The sequence below is a fragment of the Protobothrops mucrosquamatus genome, unplaced genomic scaffold (genome assembly GCF_001527695.2).
Source record: "Protobothrops mucrosquamatus isolate PMUCROS unplaced genomic scaffold, P.Mucros_1.0 scaffold532, whole genome shotgun sequence".
NCBI lineage: Eukaryota > Metazoa > Chordata > Lepidosauria > Squamata > Viperidae > Protobothrops > Protobothrops mucrosquamatus.
In genome coordinates, this window is record NW_015386839.1 from 207,401 (window position 1) to 227,977 (window position 20,577).

The following is a 20,577-nucleotide window of genomic DNA, read 5'->3' on the forward strand; positions in this document are numbered from 1 at the left end:
ATAGTTTAAGAGTTTAAAATAGCCTTTTCCCCCCAAGTGGCTTCTGATGTTCTCATAGCTTAGTCCCTTAGTACAGGACTCCTCCATACTTATTCCCTTTAGGGCCTGTGACTTACATGGACATTCCTTTCACTTGCACTAAGCTAGGATAAGCCAGAATCAAATGGGTCAACTAGTTTCCTTTGGCTTTTGTGAGAAGACTCCCTACCAAACAGGCCGCTGGTAGGGAATTGGGTAATGGTGTAACCAAACCCTACCAAGGTAGACTAGTGAAGGATGAAGAGTTTTAGTACCCTAAGATATGGTCTGTTTCTCCTACATATACTGTAGAGCACTGGCAGATTTAAGAGGAAGTAATAGCACCTTCTTCCTTCTTATGCTCTTCAATTTTCCATGGCCTCCATCAAATCAACAGTTTGATGCTCTCTCTCTCTTTCTGATCTATCAACCTGGAAACAGTGCAGTTCACCCACCACCCAACAAACATATCTTCCAATTTGAGCTACTCACCACTTTCAGTGACCACGAGAGAACAGGTCCTTTGATTTCCTGTTAAGAATTTAACACTAGCTCTTCTACCCTGTGAGTATTTATGTGTCTATGTGCATATGTACAGAATTCAAATCACTAAACAATTTGCAGTTTTCTGGGTTTTTTCCTGTATAATTTATGTTATGTAAAATGCATCATTTTTCTTCTTTTTAAACGAGGCATAATTAAGATGCTGCGAATCAAATCTATGTTTTGACTTATTTAAAACGCATACAGGCTTTTATTTTTGTTGGGTTTTTTTTTCACTAGGCTTGCAGAAGTCAATGACTGGTTTTAATACTTAGAAACATTTTCTGAAATATACATGAAAATAATTCTATTCTAGAATGAATGAATGCCTGCTGTTCAAGGTAGGCTATTCAGGTGAAAAGGAAAGGAAATGCTATGCTACATGCAGTTCCCAAGTCTGACAACCAAATTTATTCAGGTTATATAGAATTTGCTGAATTAAGTAATGTAGTAAAAAAAAAAAAGGACATTAACTGACTTTTTAAAGCGAACCAATGTGGAACTATGGGAAATACAATGTTCTTTAGCATCATGTTATTAGACCCACAAATTATTCTGTTACTTTCACTTTTACTACGCGAGGGACACTTTATGCCATTGTAACATTATTGAATCTGGTTAAGTAATTGCCATCATAGAGTATTACAACTTGTCCTATCGAGTCGTGAGGAATACCACAGGCATTACAGTGTGGAGTTATAGTGAGATGAAATAAGAGAAAATAACATTAGCGTCTCCAGGTGATATTCCTCTCAACCAATAATGGTGTCATCGAATGGTGATATCCTAAAAGATAGCATGTGCTTAATAATCTCCCATTTGCCTGTTAACAAATGAAACATACATTATTTCCTGGATGGCAGGAATGGGTGCTTCAAGCGTATTGTCCACAATATGGAAATGTGAACAAAAACAAGAGAAAATCAGCGGCCAGGCATACAGACTAGTGTCAACCTCACTAGTCCAGTTCAGTCAGAAATACATTTCCTTCTCTCTTCCCTCACCTTCAATTAGAGATGCTTCAACAGGGTGAATTAATCACGCTGTAGGAATGACACTGATTTGAGCAAATGAGCTAGAACTGCATTGACCAAACCCTATTATCAACTTTGAAAATTTGTCTCTGTCTGTCGGAACCATGACATTCATATTCTATTTGTTCTTCTAGGTCAGAGGTAGGCAACCTTGGCTCTTTTATGGGTCATAAAAGAGCCAAGGTTGCCTACCCCTGTTCTAGGTCTTCATTGTCTGATTTTATTTTTGTATGAAAATATGAATATTAGCTTTCTTTTCTGTTTGAATTTATTTTGCAAGCCAATCCACTTGATTCAAAGAGCTCATTTTTTAACAAACAAGAAATCCAAAAAGGGTTCCAGTTCTCTCTTGGTAATAACTCATTTTACGGTAGGACCACAGATAACTTGACTGAAGAAAAAATCAAGGATGCACAAGAAATACAAATTATGTGCAGAATAATCAATACCAGACTCTACAAATGGATACACAACATGGAGGTTACATGCAGAGATAACTGGGCCAGGTTTGGAGACAGAAACCTAAGTAGTCAGGTTGGCAAGGGAATAAGGCATGTATTAGGAGATTAAGAAGTGTTACAGAAGAAGATGGTTGGTTTTTTGTGTAGGAATGCACACAGGGACAACAAAACATCACAGTGAGGAAGGAAGGATATAAAGAAAAAAATAGGACCACATAATAGAAAAGAACTATAGATTCTCTGGAATGCAATGGATCAAATTCAGCCATGGTTAAAGAGAGTCCTCTTATGGAATTCAACAGATTGCACACTCATTCACACAATTGTATTCTTGGGGTTATGAATTTTAATCCATTGTTTTACAGATATACAGATAACTTAATCTATCAAAAAGGGATTGTACAGTTCTCAGATTGGTTTTATATTTATATTTTATATTTCCAGAAACATACATTCCTTTAGCTATTTTCTTTGAAAAATAAATCATGAAGTCTAATTGTTTTAGGAATACAATTATATTAACTGAAGTGATAGAACTTTCCTTTGTCTAAGGCCAGCAGGGGTTTTCAACCTTGGCAACTTTAAGACTTGTGGACTTCAAAGCTGGCTGAGGAATTCTGGGAGTTGAAGTCCACAAGTCTTAAAGTTGCCAAGGTTGAGAACCCCTGGAACCTATCTTCTTTCTCAGTACTAAGAGCACAAATGTTAGAATACAGTAAAGCTTCAAATCTCTGGACCTTCATTCATCAGACTAAGGACAACAAAAGACAAAATTTTACTTCAGACTTAACTTCCTCAATGAATACATTCCACTATTTCCAAAGCAGTCCAGACAATTGATATAATCTATGTAATTTGTGTGATTCTCTGACAATTTTAATAGTTAAATAATGATGCAAAAGGCATAAATGTCACTATGAAAATTCAATTTTAATGGACATTCCACCAATATCCATTAAACTGAAATTTTATTTTTTTTAAATGATATCAGGATCCATTTCCAATTAATTAATATTAAAATAAAGCTAAGATGTTTTCCTATATATAAGAAATAAACAATCTCCACATGTTCTGGACTACAACTTCCACAATCACTTGCCAGTGGCCAGGCTAGCTGGGCTGATCACTCTTACATCTATTTATTTGGTAGTTGGCAAAAGCTAAGAGAACTTGATATCACAATATTCTTACCTTTCTACTACGTAAAGTTTCTGATGTTTTTAATATGCTTGATTTTTATTTCTGTATAACATTCAATTTTGGTTATAATTTTATAAAAAATCTGGATATATGTCCTATTGGACTTAATTAAACTTATTCTGTACATTGACTAGAAATGTACAGGATTGAATGTTATGTTTATGTTTTTTAGATTAAACAAAAGGCCCAATCTATTCTATTTGCAATATTGACCAATCGGGAGCAGATAAACAGGTATGATAGTTATCTTTGGTTTACCTCCAGTAGCTGTCAATTAGATGCTTATAACTCTGACAATTTTAATATGGTTAGCAATCATTGTAGAATTTATCATTCATGAAATTGTCTTATTTTAAAAATTTATATTTTAAAAATATTGGCTATTTCCACTTTCTATGCAATATTTTGGTGATAAACTGATAATCTTAGATCTAAAGTAACTGAACTCTGAATATAGTTCAGATTACATTTTTGTAATAATGAGTTATTGAATAATAAACAGAATAAACCCACCCATTCATCACATTTTTATAAATAGAGAATTTTATATGTATAGTCTCAAAAATGTATGTTCTGGGTTTTTTATTTTTGAGAATATTAACATGTGTTCTTAATTAGGTTTGTTTCTGTACAAAGTAGTATTTTTTGTATGTATTAAATGTATCAGTACACATCATTTTGCGACTGCCTCATTTCATTTTGCATTTATGACAATGATGAAAAAATAACTTTTAGACCAATCCTCACATTTATGATCTTTGCAGATCTGTAAAGCCAAGGACAACTGTAGTAAGATCATAAATACTACACTTTCATTTAGCAACTGCTTTGCTTAATGACCCAGTTGCCCATCCCAACTGTGGTCACTAAACGAGGACTACCTGTACATTCTTAATTGTCTGCTAATTGTGACTGAGCTGTACTTCTCAAACGCAGGTTTTATAACTATAGTTTTTTAAACACTATTAAACAATGCACTTGCTAAAATGTTTGAGAGTCTGAATATCAATCATTTTCAAGGAATTACAGTGTTTATGAGGACCTGATCCATTTGCCAAGCCTTGTAATAATCAACGGATTAGTGTTATATTTTTTCCTAGTAAGAAAAAGCTACATATAATTGCAAAATTCAGCTTTTATAAAAATAAACATTTCAACATTCTAAATCACTGTTGTTTCTGAAATTGCTGCTGCAAATATATTATGGATTGGTGTGTGTGTGTCTGTGTTTGTGTGAGTATTGATGAGTTCACATAATTTCTATGCTACGTTTCCCATGTTGTTCCAAATGAAGCAGAAAGTAAATATATTAACATGTTTGGAAGCATGAAATGATAAAGTTTGTCCAAATTATCTCCCTCATATCTACAACAAAGCTTTATAGAATAGCAGTTTTATAATATTTCAAGAGAAGGTTTAGCGTTGGCTATGTTAGTGAAACTATCAGAGATATGGACAGTACATCAATACTGAGTTATAATTAAAATATGAATTTCATACAAAAGGATTTTTCTTCAAAATAAAAAAATAAAATACAGATCTTAGTATTTAGATTAGTATTTGATGGTTCCATTTAAAGTAGCAGATCAACAGTTTTAGCAAACTCTATTATCCATCTTTTATTGAAATTTAATGCAAGGCAAGTTTCAGTTCAAAAATAAAAACTGTATCACTGCATTTCAGGCACTAATCTCAGGCAGGGTATTCTTAATTTAAGATTGCCTGGAATGTGGCTATTAAGAATTGCTGCATACTTTGTTACTGTATTGATTACTGCATTATATAAATCTTGCTAACACAGGACAAGATGATTTAATGTGAAACTGGTCTGTGAAACCTAAGAATTAGGTTACAAAGACAGAAAGGTAGAAAGTAGATTCTGGGAATCCTACTTTATGCAGCTGTCCAGTATGTCTTGTCTTATAAAATCTGATCCTAAAGCTCAGTGAGAATCCATAACTACCAGAAACTCTTGAGCCTTTGTCAATGGTATCTTATGTGTTGATCCTTTTCCATCTTCTTGACTATGCTTAGAGTTCCAATTGTGAATTTAAATATCACTTGCTGTTTAACTGGACAGAGATTACTCATGAAAAATCATGTTTTCCCATTATTAAAAAATGAGATTGTTCTAATTGTAGAAGAGGACATCATCCTTTTATGTCTGTATTAGTCTCATGGAAGGCAGTATTTATATAGTGTTTCCTACATGGGTAGACCAATTATAGTAATAATTAACTTACAACCTGAGTTTTAAGTACTGTCAGATTTTATCTCATATGTTTGTGTAGAGTTTGAAATTATGATATTTTAACAACTACAATTTATTCCTTATCGCATAATGTTGCTTAAGTTGGGAATAGTTGTGAATTCTTAAGTATTTAAAATGGTATTGCAGTACTATCACATAAGAGGTAGAGACAAGCTTAGAAAAATCGCAAGGATTGCTGAATAATTAGAGAAAGAAAATAGTTTTAAGGAAGATTGTACAACATATTCTGAGCTCTAATTATATTCAGGGACCACAAAAAATTGACCAATTGTTTCTGAGGAATGGGAAAATAATAGCAAATTATGCCAGAAGAAGAATTAAATTGAATTAGAAATATTAAGAATAAAACAGCTTCCATTCTATGGTTAAAACTAAAGCCTTCCAGTAACACAGAAGGTGAATACCTTGGTGAGATTGTCCAAGGAAATTATATTTATTATATTTATTGTATGTTATATTGTTATGTTTGGGGACCCCTGTTCTAGTCCAACCCCCTGCTTGAGCAGTATACCGTATATACCATTCCAGAAAAATTTCTTCTTTAAAATGTCCAATTCATGTCCCTCCAATTCTTCTCTTCGATAGGTTAAACATATCTAGCTTGCTTAACTTTATAAAGATAAATAAAAATTCACTGTTGGTCCTTTTGTTTTGTTTTGTATGGTTGAGGGAGCTAGGTATGAATAACCTATCGAAGAGAAGGAATGGAGGGGACATGAATTGGACATTTGATCTATACAATCCCATCTTATTTAGGTATGTCAATAATCTACATAAAATATTTTAATATGTCTCTTGCTTACTCCACTAATTCAATATTAATTTGCATTCATTTAAATTATAAATAATTTGTTACCAAGTATGTAAAGAATGTTCTAGGATTTGTTTTGCTATTTTTTCATGGCATATTTTTAAAGACTATTTATCTTATAATTTCAAATTTTACATATTTATAAAATAAATTCATAAATTTTTAATTTGCTTATCAACCCAACTTCTCAGTATTGCAGATTGATTATAGTATAATAGATTCACATTACATATAGCAGTTCTATTTTTAATTGAATTCAGGTAGCTAAATATGTTTTCTAGTTTTCAGAATGTATTTATTATTCTGCTCATTAGACACAATAAAATGGAAGTGAGCTAGCATAGCTGAGTTCATAGTGATCTAAAGAGGTTTGAAACATATTAGTTGTCAATGCTTTCTGATATGTTGTGCTCCTGTTTGTAGCAAAGTCATGGTGTCTGGGTTTTTGATTTTATAAGGTCTTTTCTAAAGAAGTGGCATTTAAAACCCTATGGCTTTGACAGTGTTAAACTGATCTGTCATACTAGATTCAAAATCGGAATTTTGATGAGATGGAAATATTATTGGAACCACAGTAAAAGGCTCACTTAAAGAAAAATGAGTATAAGGAACTGAAATAAACAGTAAGTATGGAAATGCTATTTTAGAAGCCTGTATTGTGCTCAGTTCCAAATATGGTCTGATATTTTAATTGCTCTGTTTACAATAATGTATATGGGTAGAATTTGGTAGAAAAATATATCAGATATTTCCTAAGTGCTGAACTATCAAAACCAAGTGATGAGAAAACATTTTTTTCATTTTAAATTTCCATGTCATTCCAATTATTTGACTGACCGGAATAGGTAAATATGATAAATAAATATTACATAGCAAGTGCCAGAGGATCCTTTTCCGATGTTTGCATGGTGTCCTCTGCAATTCGGCAGTTATGTATTAGATACCTTGAAAACATATACAGCAAAGGCAATGCAAGTAAAAGATACCATGGCATAAAGGGGCATTTGAGATGATTTGATTTCATAATGGAGGACAGTGTGTCAGAAATCACAGACAGATAATGGATGTAGGAATGTAGCTTTAGATAGATTTTAGATGAATTGCTTCAATGTTCTAAATACAAATGTACATATGTACTGCCTACCAAAACTGAAAAGATGTAGTGATCAAAATTCTGAATTTTGAGTTTAAAATACAAATGACATTAAATCACAACTTAACGGTGTCAGAAATTGCGCTGTAAGAAATCTGAAGGTAGTAAACTTATGCAAAACCATTACAATAGCTTTACATTTCTGAAACCTATTTTACATCTTTTTAAAAGCATTAAATATGAAATTGTTTAATAATATCTAGATCAGTGGTTCTCAACCTGTGGGTCGGGACCCCATTTGGGGTCGATCGACCATTTCATGGGGGTCGCCAAGCAAGGCTGTCCGCCATTTTTTTTGTCTGCCATTTTTTTCCCCGCCATTTTTTTCCCCTTTTCCAGCGGGTGCCTTACCTCCCTTGGGCTGGGCCAGCTGGTGGTTGGCCTGCTCCGTCTCTGCCGCTTGCCAGCTACGCCTCGGCTGACGCAGGGGGCAGAACCACCCATGCGCGGCACTCCCGGGCAGGGAAAGTCCTCGACTTACGACCGGTTGGGTAGTCCTCGACTTACGACCGGTTTAGTCCTCGACTTACGACCGGTTTAGTCCTCGACTTACGACCGGTTGGGGTCGCGGCATTAAAAAGGTTGAGAACCACTGATCTAGATCATGTATAACTTTCAAATAGCAATATTTTTACTCAAAAGATAAATGTCAGAATTGTGAAATATATTGAAATGAAGCCTAGATGTACTGCTGCCATTTTCCAATGAAATAGTTTTTCAACTTGGTAGTATACAACAGATATAATGAACCTGCACTTATTTTTAAAAACGTAACTTTGAATGTCTTAGCATCTTCATAAATGTATGCTGCTTGTCGAGCAGCCCAACTATGATCACGTGACCATGGGGATACTGCAATGGTCTTAAGTGCATGGACCAGTCTTATGTCACTTTTTTCAGTGCCATTGTAACATCAAACCTTCACTAAATGAATAGTTTTAAGTTAAAGATTATCTGTATAGTGTCATAGCTTAACAGATATGGCTCTAGAGGAATTCAGGTACATAATCTGTTACAGTTTCATCTTTTTATCTCAAGGACCTAGACATAAAATGATAACATGCGAGCTACAGTTGATCTATCCCACAAAATTAAGTTGATTTATAATTGTAACGCTATATTTCATTGTAACATGTAAAATTTTGATTCATTTTAAAGGCTGCAAATTAAATGCAAGCTCAATCAGTAAAATGAAATTGCTTTGAAATAGTCTTCCCTACCGTGACATCCTCCAGAAAAGTTGAGATTACAATCTGTTGACCATACTGGCTGGTAATTCTGGAAGTAACAAACCTCAAATATCTGGAGAGTATCAGATAGGATGGAACTTAATCTTTGTTATGTGCTACCAAGGAAAAATTGAATAGATTCTGCTCTTGTGTTTTTCCCCACTCTATTATTAAAAAGTGAGAATGTTTGGAAAACCGAATAGTTAGTATTTAAAATATTAAATATTATATATAAGCTGTAGGGGTGGCTCATTTTACTACATCCTTCCTAATTTTAAGAGTTATATTTTTATTGTAATATACTTTGAGATTTTAGATCAGAAGCAGTATGCAAATTTTTTTTTTAAAAAAATAAATGATTCTGTTACTTTTTCAGTTACTTATAGATTTATGACTTGAAAAATAATCTTACAGCATTAACATAACACACTCAGAATAAATGTTTTTTTTCATATAGGAAACATGAACTCCCTTAGATCAGCCTTTCACAATCTAAGGTCCTTCCAGATGTGTGAATTAGTTTGGATCCAATATTAGGTACCACAAACATTGCTAGAGCTACAAACATTCTTTCTTGGAAAAAAATAAGTTTTGCTTCTACACAAAAAAAATAAAATAAAATTGGTGATTTCCATATATTATGCAAGAAGTATGTTTACATTTAGTAGCTTGTTTTGCATATTTGAATCAATTTCTAATAATATGACACTGCCTAAGTCTCATTGCTGGATCATAGGAACTCCTATATAGACACTGGCAGTGTCCATACATTTGTAAGACCTTATAGATGAGTAATTTCCAATTCTGCACTCAATGGCTTTGCTTGATTATTCTTTGTAGAATAATCTACCTGACACAAAAACAAACACAAATCATAACTATTTTCCCAAATACTCATTAAAACTCCAAAACACTCCAATTTGAACATGCGCATAAATACAATACACAGATGTCAGAAATAACATAATTATTAAGATAACAACACAGTGAGAATAATAATATAGAATGTCAAAAGAAAGTGTTGGGCTGCTCCTGTCCTTTGTTTGCTATATATATTGGAGGACTTTGCTCTTCTCACACCAGTTTTGCAGGAAGTATTTTTTAAAATAATGTTCTCATGGAACAATATATTCACACGTATGTAGAAAGCAAAGATTTTTTTCCCAATATCAGCTCTATAGCAAAGGACTGGAAAAGTTAGAAGATAAGATACTGAGCATCAGAGTAATGAGCAGACAGAGCAACTTAGATGAGTGCAGAATCTGAAAAAAAAGGCCAAGGATTAGATGCATGCTGTCCTTCCACCAGTCCTTGTTCCACTGCAAGACTGGGGCTGTTTTGGACCACAATCCTCAAGCCGCCTACTGGGGACTAGTAAGAGAAGAAGCTGCCATATTTCAAACCAGCCTACATTAAATATAAATATGTCATTTCAATCTTAAAAGCCGTTTTTAGAGAAACATGTCTCATTGATTTCTATAGAAACTACACATAAATTGGTTTATGGCTAGAATCCCACCTAGGTTTCCAGAATCATTGAGATTTTAATGCAAAGAGCTCTACCTCTTGTCCCCAGCTGACCTTTGGCCTTAGTGTCATTTTCAGAAACTTTCAGAAACTTTGATTGTTGCTGAAAATTGGCTGACAGATATTTGGCCTGACTTGAATGACAAAGGCAAGGAGGTCATAAAAAGTAGAAATGGAGAAAGGGAGGGAAGAAAGATGCACAGTACCACTGGGAATAAATGGAAAAATGAATTACCAAGGATATGAACATTTGTGTTGATATTTCTGGATTTATAATATGTATGGTATAGGGTTTCCTGCCTGAGCAGGGGGTTGGACTAGATGACCTCCAAGGTCCCTTCCAACTTTATTATTATTATTATTATAATACATAGATCTCTTATTTGCCTGGAGTATGAACTGGGAATCTATATTCCATAGATATTTTGGGGAATGGTAATAGTCAAAACTGACCAAGTGTGCTGGGACTGAGTGAGGTTGTAAATCACCATTTGTGCATCGGATTTCCCATTCCTGCCCTAATCTGAAATAAACCAGCACCAAATGAGGAAAAACATGTGGGGTTTGACAAAGGTTTTTAAAAGTTGTATTTGCTTCTGACTTAGAATCATTTCAGAAACCTCCCCAAAACTATTGGTAATATACATTTCATTTTTTTTTTCTAGGGAGACATTTGAATGCCGCTTGGAATATTTATATAGCTGCCTCTTCTAAGCGTGTAGCAATAATTTGCTTTGTGATCTCCTTACAGGAATCACAGTTACAAACCTGAAGCTGTACCTGTGAATGGGCGTGGTAACACTCTCTTCTATATGGACATGGGTTCTCAGGGATCAGAACACAATACATGGAGAAGATACTGAATCTCTGAACTGGCAGTAGATCACAGCCACCAAATCTACTGATCCTTTAAAAGAACTCAGAAGAAAACTTTATTTTTGGCAGTATATCAAGAAATTTGATTTCCCCAGGAACAGGTATTTTTAATTGCTTCGGTAAAGTATTAATAGCCTTGTTAGAAAGCAATGTAGGAATAGATATTCCTAACTATCTAGGGGATAGTTACATCCTCATCTCTCTCTCTCTCTCCCTCCCTCCCTCCCCCCTGAAATTCCTGCATGCAAATACTTGAAGCTAAGACACAGTTGGCATAAAATTAGGACTGATATGCTCAAAGCCTTACATCCTCCTTAAATGCAACCATACATATATCTGAAATATATTATTCAAGCTAAGGATAGCTACATAGATGCATTGACAAACATTGCTAGCCATGCAGAAGTAGATAAACCTTACTTGCCTTTCACAGAACATCCATACTTTTGCAAATACAAGGACATACAATCTCAGCACATATAAGCAGCGCTTTCATATGTGCCTAATGGAGAACATCTGCTTTATTCAATTAAAATAAAGGCACCTTTTCACAGGTTCTTCTTCAGAAAATATTCGATCCTGGAAAGGTAGTCTTTCTTTATATCTCCCTATACAAGTTGGGGAGATGTTTATTTTGAAAAAAAAAATAAAAATACAAAAGTGAAATGTGAAACGTATAAATTTATATGTGAGTGCTTTCTATTGTCTTTATCCAATATTTTCTTCTACTGCTATTTCTACATTATGCTAATTATTATGATTATTATTATAATTATTATGCTCTGTTATACTTCAATTTCTATTACATATCCTCTATACTATACTGATAGGATAGCTATTTGCATTCTTCATTTCCTTTTTAATATTACTAGCAACACCTCTTACAAATCCTGCACTGCTTTATGTCTTAATTCAGGCATGTCAAACTCGCGACGTTACGTGACGTTGCGTGACGTATTGCAACTTTTTCCCCATTGTCGGCAATGGGGTGGGCGCGGTTTTGGTATGATGCATATCTCTCTCTCTCTCTCTCTCTCTCTCCCTCCTCCCTTTGAAGGAAAAACACCTTTTATTCAGCTGCTTTTCTTCTTAGCTGATGGCTGCAGACCTTCCAAAACACAAATCTCCTGGATTCTCCTCCTACATCTGTTTCAAGGTTGCAGCTTTATTGGCAACTCTGCCTTGCTGACGTTGGGGAAAAGACTCAAATGGGGAGGGGGGGGGGCAGGCGGCAGCATAGGTGCCTAAAATTATTCTAAACAGCCTGCTCTTTAACTATACACTGCTCTAAAAATAACATATTGGGAAACAGGGAACAAGGGTTAACAAAACACTAGAGTTCTTTCAATAGATTCCTAGATTTGAATTCTGATGTTTTATTATTTTTAAATTTATTTTTATTTTTTTCTATTCTATTAGCTATGTTTTCCTATTTTGTAATGTTCGAAAAGATATATAAAAGATCTCCATGTGGATTAACAAGCCTCTTTTATTACTCAGACAGAGGAGTTATTTATTCAGGTATGAATTAAGAAACGAGAAATACTAAATATGTATCAATGGAGAAAACCATTCTCAATACTTGTAATCGAATCCCTTTTTAAAGACCATACTCAATGTTACATCTTTCAAATTTCATACTATTGCTACTTGGAAATTGCATTCCAAAAGTCCTTTTTCCTAAGTTCATAAAATGTGATAGTTCTCCCAAATGAAACAGTTCCTCAGAAAAAAGTACAGTGAGAAACTTCCATTTACCATCATTTCTCACAAAATAGGAGGTTATGGGCAGTTTTGCCTGCAATACTGCATTTTAACCACTGAGTACTGAAATAAGTTAAAAATTTCAGTCATTTTATTTTTTTATTATTCACTGTTAAACTTAGAAATTCCTTTTTAATTATGACTACTTTTGGATGACACAGCCTGGCCTTGAATGAAGCATAAGAGCTTCTACTGAATAGAAGTAAGCCATTATAATGCCTTCAGATGACACCTAAAAACAAATCACTAATCAGTGGTTTACAACTACTCATTTTGGGAAAGAAGCCCACTGGACATCTTAATGGCTGATCAGAGTTGGTTCTGCCCTGTCAGAACCTATTCAGTGGATTATACATTTGTGCAATTAAAGAAACATTATTGTTGCCAAGCAGAGAGCGAAGACAATTTGGACAGCATGGGAACTAGTCATTTACTGCTCTAATCTCAGAGGCTGAGGAAAACAGTCTATAACAAAGCATATTCTGGGCATAATCCAGCAATGAGTGCATAACCAGGCAGAAATATAACCCCTTCATTAAACAATAATCAATAAGATGCAAGAAAATAAAATGAAACCAGTAAATCAAAGGCTAAAAAAACCAAGAGGCATCTAAACATTAGGAATCTAAGCATGTGAATTTGTGCACCTTTTTTGAGAAATAATATCAGTACTACCTACTTCCAAGTAAAGTTGCATAGGTTGGATTTAAATCTTGTATTCAGGACCTTGGAAGAAAAGTAACAAGCTTGTAAACATCTCAACTTAGTAGAAGCCACTGTGGCTTCTTAGGTAAAATTTGGTTTCCAACTATTGCAAAGGGTAAACTGAGAAGACACATCCTATAGCGATTACTACCCTACACTCAGAGACCTACACCTTGAAAAAGTGGCACACCACTAATATTGGATTTTGTTTTTGTGACAATGCAGTGATTTCAGTGGAAATTTGTGACAATACAGTTCATTTGAAATGAATGTAGCTAAAGAGTAGTTTCATGTGTCCGTAATTTCTATTCATGCACTAAACACGCACATGCAGTACAGGCACATCCACTCTAATGCAAGAGAATTACATGCCAAGCATGTTAGGCATCTAGACAATTACAAAGGCATCCACATACAAGCTCAATTACATTTTTAAGGCTTGTGCACACACTGTCTACCCAAAGTGGATGTCATTTGCCCTGTGGAAACTAGTTTCCCCAATGAAATCTCACTTACCTCTAGTGAATTAACTCTAGCTCATCTTAGAGCTAGCGTGCTGCTCCCTAAAGGTAAGCAAAGCAGTTTAACAAGGAGTAAATTTTATGTGTGCACAAGCCCTAAGGGATACACCTACATTCAGATATACAGACAAATAGATGACTGTTAAATGATTTAGACTATTTGAAATATGCTCAAAAGTGAAACAATAAAAAGGAAGTAAACAGATATACACATCGACTCATTTCACACACACAACACACACAAAATTAGAACCTAGCCCTATTGAAATTATAAAATATATTTGCAGAACCATTTCTACATACCAGTACTGTACATGATCTGTTCTACAGTCTAATTATGCTACAGACTGAAATCTTCTCAGTACATCACAAATACATATTGTCAAATTTTTTTTAATTACTAGGAAATTCCGTTTCATAAAGAAAAATTCTGGGGTTTTCCAAATCTCTTCTAGACTTCTTTTTCCCAATGCTTTATTTATGATGCTTAATTTTTACCCAAAGCAGCAGCATGCCACAAACTGATTAATATATATTTGTTCTTTTTTCCCCAGTTTTGCAAGTTTATACATTTGTTTTGTACTGTATTCAGTTTAGTCCAAATTGAAAAAAAATCTGGATAAACATTCATATTGAAATCCATACTGAAAGGTGTAATTTCACGTAATACGAATCTAAAAGACTATTTTTGAATTATTCATTCTGTGTATATTTTAATCTAAAATACACAAATGAATTTTGACCCTGTGTTGCATAATTAATGAATTAATACTAATTCATAGTTTTACCTGGAGAAAGATGTGCAGTGCAGCTGTTGAAGGGTAACAAAAGTGCATATCTTCCAAGAACACTTTTTTTTAGAAATGTTTCCAAAAAGCATTGCTCCAGATGCCACGTTGAATGGAGCACTAAAGGCTTTATTAGCATGTCTTGCCAATCCAACAATGGATTATACCACAGTCAAGGATATGTGTATGTGTTGGGATGGGGGTGGGCAAATATACTTCCCGTTACAAAAAGATTATAACACTGAAAAATGTTATATACAGGAGAAAAATGATCCAGATTGCATACCATAACAGCTAGAAATTATAGTCCAATGGTTAGAGGCAACAGGTTGGGGAAGGCTGGTATATAAAAGGTATTTCTGAATTATCTAGAATTTTTTAAAAAAAAGTTAACTGAATAATTTCAGGAATTAACTTATTATTTCTAAGGAAGAACAGAGCATGTTTGTTTTAGAAGCCACTTTCTAGTACTGGAAAATTCTTATCTATTGCACGTGTTTCCCATTTTTCTGTCATGGAGGTCCATGATTTTTTATCCATTTTTTGGACCTTTGAGCTATGGGCAATTCTGTTTTGTTCATTTGTTTCCTAATTAGCAATCTCAGCAAAATCTTCTTTTTGCTAGATCACTTGGTAGCAAACTGCCAATAATGTACAGTAATTCCTTGTTTACCAGTTTTTATAATTTTTGTGTTTCTGATCTGCAATGTTTCAAAGTTCTTACAACTGTCCTGATATATTTTAGTTTAGATTTCATGTTGAAGGTTCTGAAAAATACAGTAACTTGTCTTTACTTGTTTTGTTCATTTTAATTTTACTGGTACTTTTGAAGCTGATTGGGAAATCAGAAAGTTGTATAAAGATGGAATCAGAAGCAGATGGAAAGCTGCATTTCTTCCTTGGTTTTCATATTTTTATACTCTGAGAATTGAGTATGGTTCTGCACATATGGCAAAAATAAGAAATGGTTATGGCTAGATCTCCATATAAGATTCAATAACTGAATTTGAGATGAGATAAATAATTTAAGCTTTATGATGAATTGAGGTTTATTCAATAAACTGTAGATTTTTTTCCTTTTTGTCTGAACATGCTTTCTACTATTTCAGGACCAGATAGTCATAAATATTCCCTTTGTATACTCATCAAAGCACTGCTTTTAGCTTACTCAAAGCACAAGTTTTTGTGATCTTCCTACAGCAATATTTCTTAAAATACATTAGATGGAAAATCAGTGTTTCCTGAATAACTCCAAATCCAAAATAAGTATTTTATGGAGTTTGGATCCATTCAGTTTCACTAGACATGAAAGTTCTCTATTCATGAATAAAGAAGAATAATTGCCAGATTTCTTCTGTCATCACACTGAAATTATTTGAAAATTTTAATTTAATAATGTTATTGAATATAAGGTTTAAGTTAAAAGACTCTGACAACTATTATCTTTCAATATATACTTGAAAGATCATTTTCAGTACTTAAATATTCCAAAACCAAATATTGAAATAGGCTGAAGTTTACACTATTTTATTTATTTTTTTAAAAAAAATGCCGCTCTATCACTTGAGGTAATATATTGTGATATATAAACTCATATATCCTATTAAGATTTGTAATTGATGTATTAAATGTAAGTGAATTTTAGAACAGAAATATTAACACATATTTATTTATTCTGTTTTTTTAAAGATAAAATGTCAAAGATACATCTTTTTTCAAAATTGTTAAAAAGTTATAAAAATATTATCTTGTACTATAAAGAAATTTAGTTTTGACTGTAGAACACTTTAATTCATTCACACGTGCACACACATACATATACACACTTGTGCACGCACACTGACATACACCCACTGATTCGTCCATCTGACTTTTTTACCCTTGCCTTCTGCTTTTCTGGTGATTAAATGCTTTCCAGTCAAATTGTTTCTGCATGGCAAAGTCTATGTAGATGAGACTTCACAGTGTTCCTATCTAATACATCCATCACCTTTCATGACAAAGTAATTAATGCTAAGAAAGGCTCATTTTATACAAACCTAAGTGTTACTTTTGCAACAATTTTTAGAGATCTATTACAGACTAATTTATTTGGTTAATATAGGCTATAGGCTATCATATGCTATCTGATTTTGAATCAAGCACAAAACTAATATTGTGTATATTCAGAAATGTTCCTTTTCTTCTTCCCTCCACCCACCATTCCAGTCTGTGCAGAGCAAGCCAGCATACAGGCACGCAAGACAGATATGTTCAGGCTCAAAAACCAGGAGCAAAGCAAAACTTTCATGGTAGGAAAGACAAAGGGATGATGCAATTGGTAAGTGAAGAGGGAATCTTTTCAATTTGATCTGCAAAAAACAATGCCTATTTGTTGGGTGGCTGGGTGGACTGCCACAGAGCAGGATTATTTTTGAAGGTACAAATTGATACCAAAGGCCATTCAGTTTCTTATTCTATATGAATATGTATAATATGATTTCAAACATTTCAGAACAAACTCCATCTTTAATTGATTGCAAATTATCAGTGCATCAGATATGCAAAAAAGTTAGAAGAAATTCAAAATGAATAGCTTAATAAGAAATGTTAGAATCAAAGCAAAGATTAAAAGAGAAACTTCAAACATGCCAGGTAATAAAAAGACGTATGCAAAAATTTTAGGGCCTGTATAGTAGAAGGGTATTCTTTAGAGGTGAAGTGGAACCAATATTAATGTCAGCTGCAACACTTCAAAGCTACTTGGTACTGGGAAGAAAAATAGCCCTAGTCAACTTTTCTGCTCTATAAATAACTGCTGTCTCTGCTGTCCCATATTTAACAAACTTTAATTAAATGTACTTCAGTGTAGTGTATAATGTTTAGAAAATGTACTCAACACTCCTAGAGATCCATAAACTGCCTCCCCTCATGTTTTTGAGAAGTTCTTAAAAGGCAGTTTTATTTTACTGGCTTTTCAACCCTAGCTTAGGATTCTCCTGGTGTACACATTGAGGCCATTTATTATTTGCGTCATTACTAATATTGTTAAAAGCATTGCTACTTTTAAAAATAATTTAATTTATTCTTATGATTGCTTATTAATATTTTAACATGTAACCTGCCCACAGTCTGTTGTTTTGGGTGGGTTATAGAAACCTGCACAATCAGTCAATGTTATATTTCACATATTTTCCTGCTAAATAATGTGGCTGTCCTATGAAGAGTGGAACATATGTGTGATTAATTTATCTGATCTCAGTTCCAAATCAGAATTTTATCTGGAATGGGAATTAGCTCAGTAAAATTTAACCGAATATTTTGAAATTGTAAATAGTATTGGGGTGGTGTTATAATTAAATAATGGATTCTGCCAAACATAATTCTCTCCGCTTATGATAATGAATGGTATCTCTTTTCATCACTATAAGATGCAGCTGGTCAAGATCTCTGTAGATACCCACACTGAAGAGATGCCAAATAGTGAACAAATCATACAGATAACTTTTGCAGTGCCAAAATATTCTGGTTCTAATCATTTTTGTAAAATTTAGAGTAATTCCTCCTCTCATGAAGTTTCTTTTTCATAAATAATTAAGAGACAAATAATATAATTTCATTTAGTGTATAACATAGTATTATAGAATGTTAACGTAGTTGTGAAGTTTTGTGGATTCAAGATTGAAGAAAAGAACTTGGAGAAATAAAGGTCTTGGCATTTTTTTTCTCCATATCTGGTTCCAACTATTCCACCTCGAAAGAGTTGCCCTATAATTCTTTGTGAAATGGCAAGTAGTTCATTGCCGTAGGAAATTTAACAGTTTTGGAAAATCAGTCTTGAAATCAGTCTTGACTATTTCTACAACTTCCTAGGGCAGAAACTTGCTTATTGTGCATTCACTCCACAAACTTTTCATAGATTTTTCTACTATACAGTTTTTATTCATGCCAGGCTAATTATGAGGGAAAGAAAATGATGCAACAGTCAGAAAATCCTCAAAGTTGTTCTAAAACATAAAGAAACAAGCATAAACAAAAACAGAAGAAAATAAGCAATCCTTAAAAAAAAACTTTAAATAAAAAGGGAGGGAGAAAAAAGGGAAGAGAGTAAAAAAAGAAGAGATTAAAAAACCCAGAAAAGACAAATGAATATTAAGAGCAGGCACATTCATGGACAGACGCCAGCTACTTACGGTCACCTCGGTGATTGCTATATCAACAATGCTACCCACAACAATCAAGGCGTCAAATGTATTCCATGCATCACAGAAATAGTGCTGCATGTGTCAGGGAAACCAAAAAAAAGGGAAAAAAAAAGAAAGAAAAAAGAAGAGAAAGAAGAAAACAAACAGGAGAGAGAAGGAAAAAGGGTATAAAAACCCCCAAAGAAAAATCAAAACAAATAAACAAACAAACAAACAAATAAATAAATAAATAAATAAAGCATGAAAGAGGGAGAGAAGAGAAAAAAATAAGGAAAGAAAGAGGTTATGCGGGCATAGTAAAAACTCTCTTACCACTCTAAAGTACTGGTTGCTCATACCTCTGTAACATGATGGAGGGTATCAATAAAAACCTGGTTAGTTAGAAAGTTACACTCAGACATGTGTGGTTTGGTTTTGTTTCATCTTTTGGGGAGGGAAAAAAGCACACATACCCCAATCTCTGTGCGCTTTCACCAGCCACAATTTTGTGACCAGTGAAAAGAAAGGAGGTCTTCAACCCTCCTCCTTTTTTCCCCCCCTGGGAGAAGGACGACGGCAAGGTCAATAAAAGCATGATTAGAGGGAAGAAAACATAAACCATAAAAAAAGAGAAGATAACAAGTACAGAAGAAGAGAAGGAGGATTTGGTGGCATCCTAAGGAGGGTAGAGTTATACTCACATTAGTTTCACTGAGAATGACGTCTATAATGCTGCCAATTACGATGAGGAAGTCAAAAATATTCCAAGGATCACTAAAGTAACCCTACATAAGGGAGGGGCAGGCAGGATGGGGATTAAAAAGGAATGTTAGACAGACAGAAACAGTTCAGAATTGGCATTAGAATCACTGCCCTGATAATGCCAGGGGCTGTAGAAGAGCAGCTAGGATCAGATGTTTCGATATAAGCACACAAGTTGGCATTACTCAAACATGTAATCCTATTAAAAGCAAAGGGATCAAGTGTTCATGTAAGGGCTACCTGTGTGAACGCAAGTTGGGGTTAGATTAATTCTGACTAATGTGAAGGAGTCCTTCCTTTGTATTTTCTTTTGGTCTTTTTATGTGTTATATCAGGGGTAGGCAACCTTGGCTCTTTTATGACTCCTGGACTTCAACTCCCAGAATTCCTGAGCCAGCCATGCTGAGGGGAAAGGGAGAGGTTTCCAAGCTGAGCCATGCTGGCTCAGGAATTCTGGGAATTGAAGTCCATGAGTCATAAAAGAGCCAAGGTTGCCTACCACTGTGTTATACCATTGATTTGTGGGCAGTTCATTAGAGAGTAGCACTAGCAGGAAACAAATTGTTCCCACAGCTGTATTCTAAAAGGTTGTCCAGAGCCTAAAAGGGAGCATTCTTTATATTCTGTGGATAGGAACCTTGTAATGGCCATTGGTGGCATTGGGCTCAGAGTCAATTAAACTGTAACTGACATAAATCAGCTGTCTTTGGAATGTCCTGGAGACAGAGGAGGATTGAGTAGAAAAGAACT

At 34.2% G+C, this 20,577-nt stretch overlaps 1 protein-coding gene across 1 annotated transcript in view; it reads right to left on the minus strand.

The window, feature by feature from the left end:
- The window catches only part of CACNA1C (calcium voltage-gated channel subunit alpha1 C), a 182,976-nt gene that overhangs the window by 39,359 nt on the left and 123,040 nt on the right, over positions 1 to 20,577 (minus strand). The window contains exons 25-26 of the mRNA XM_015816939.1: positions 19,062 to 19,158; positions 9,429 to 9,439 (exon numbers count right to left, since the gene is read on the minus strand). Coding sequence (XP_015672425.1) covers positions 9,429 to 9,439; positions 19,062 to 19,158 — 108 coding nt within the window. The remainder of the gene's footprint in view (positions 1 to 9,428; positions 9,440 to 19,061; positions 19,159 to 20,577) is intronic.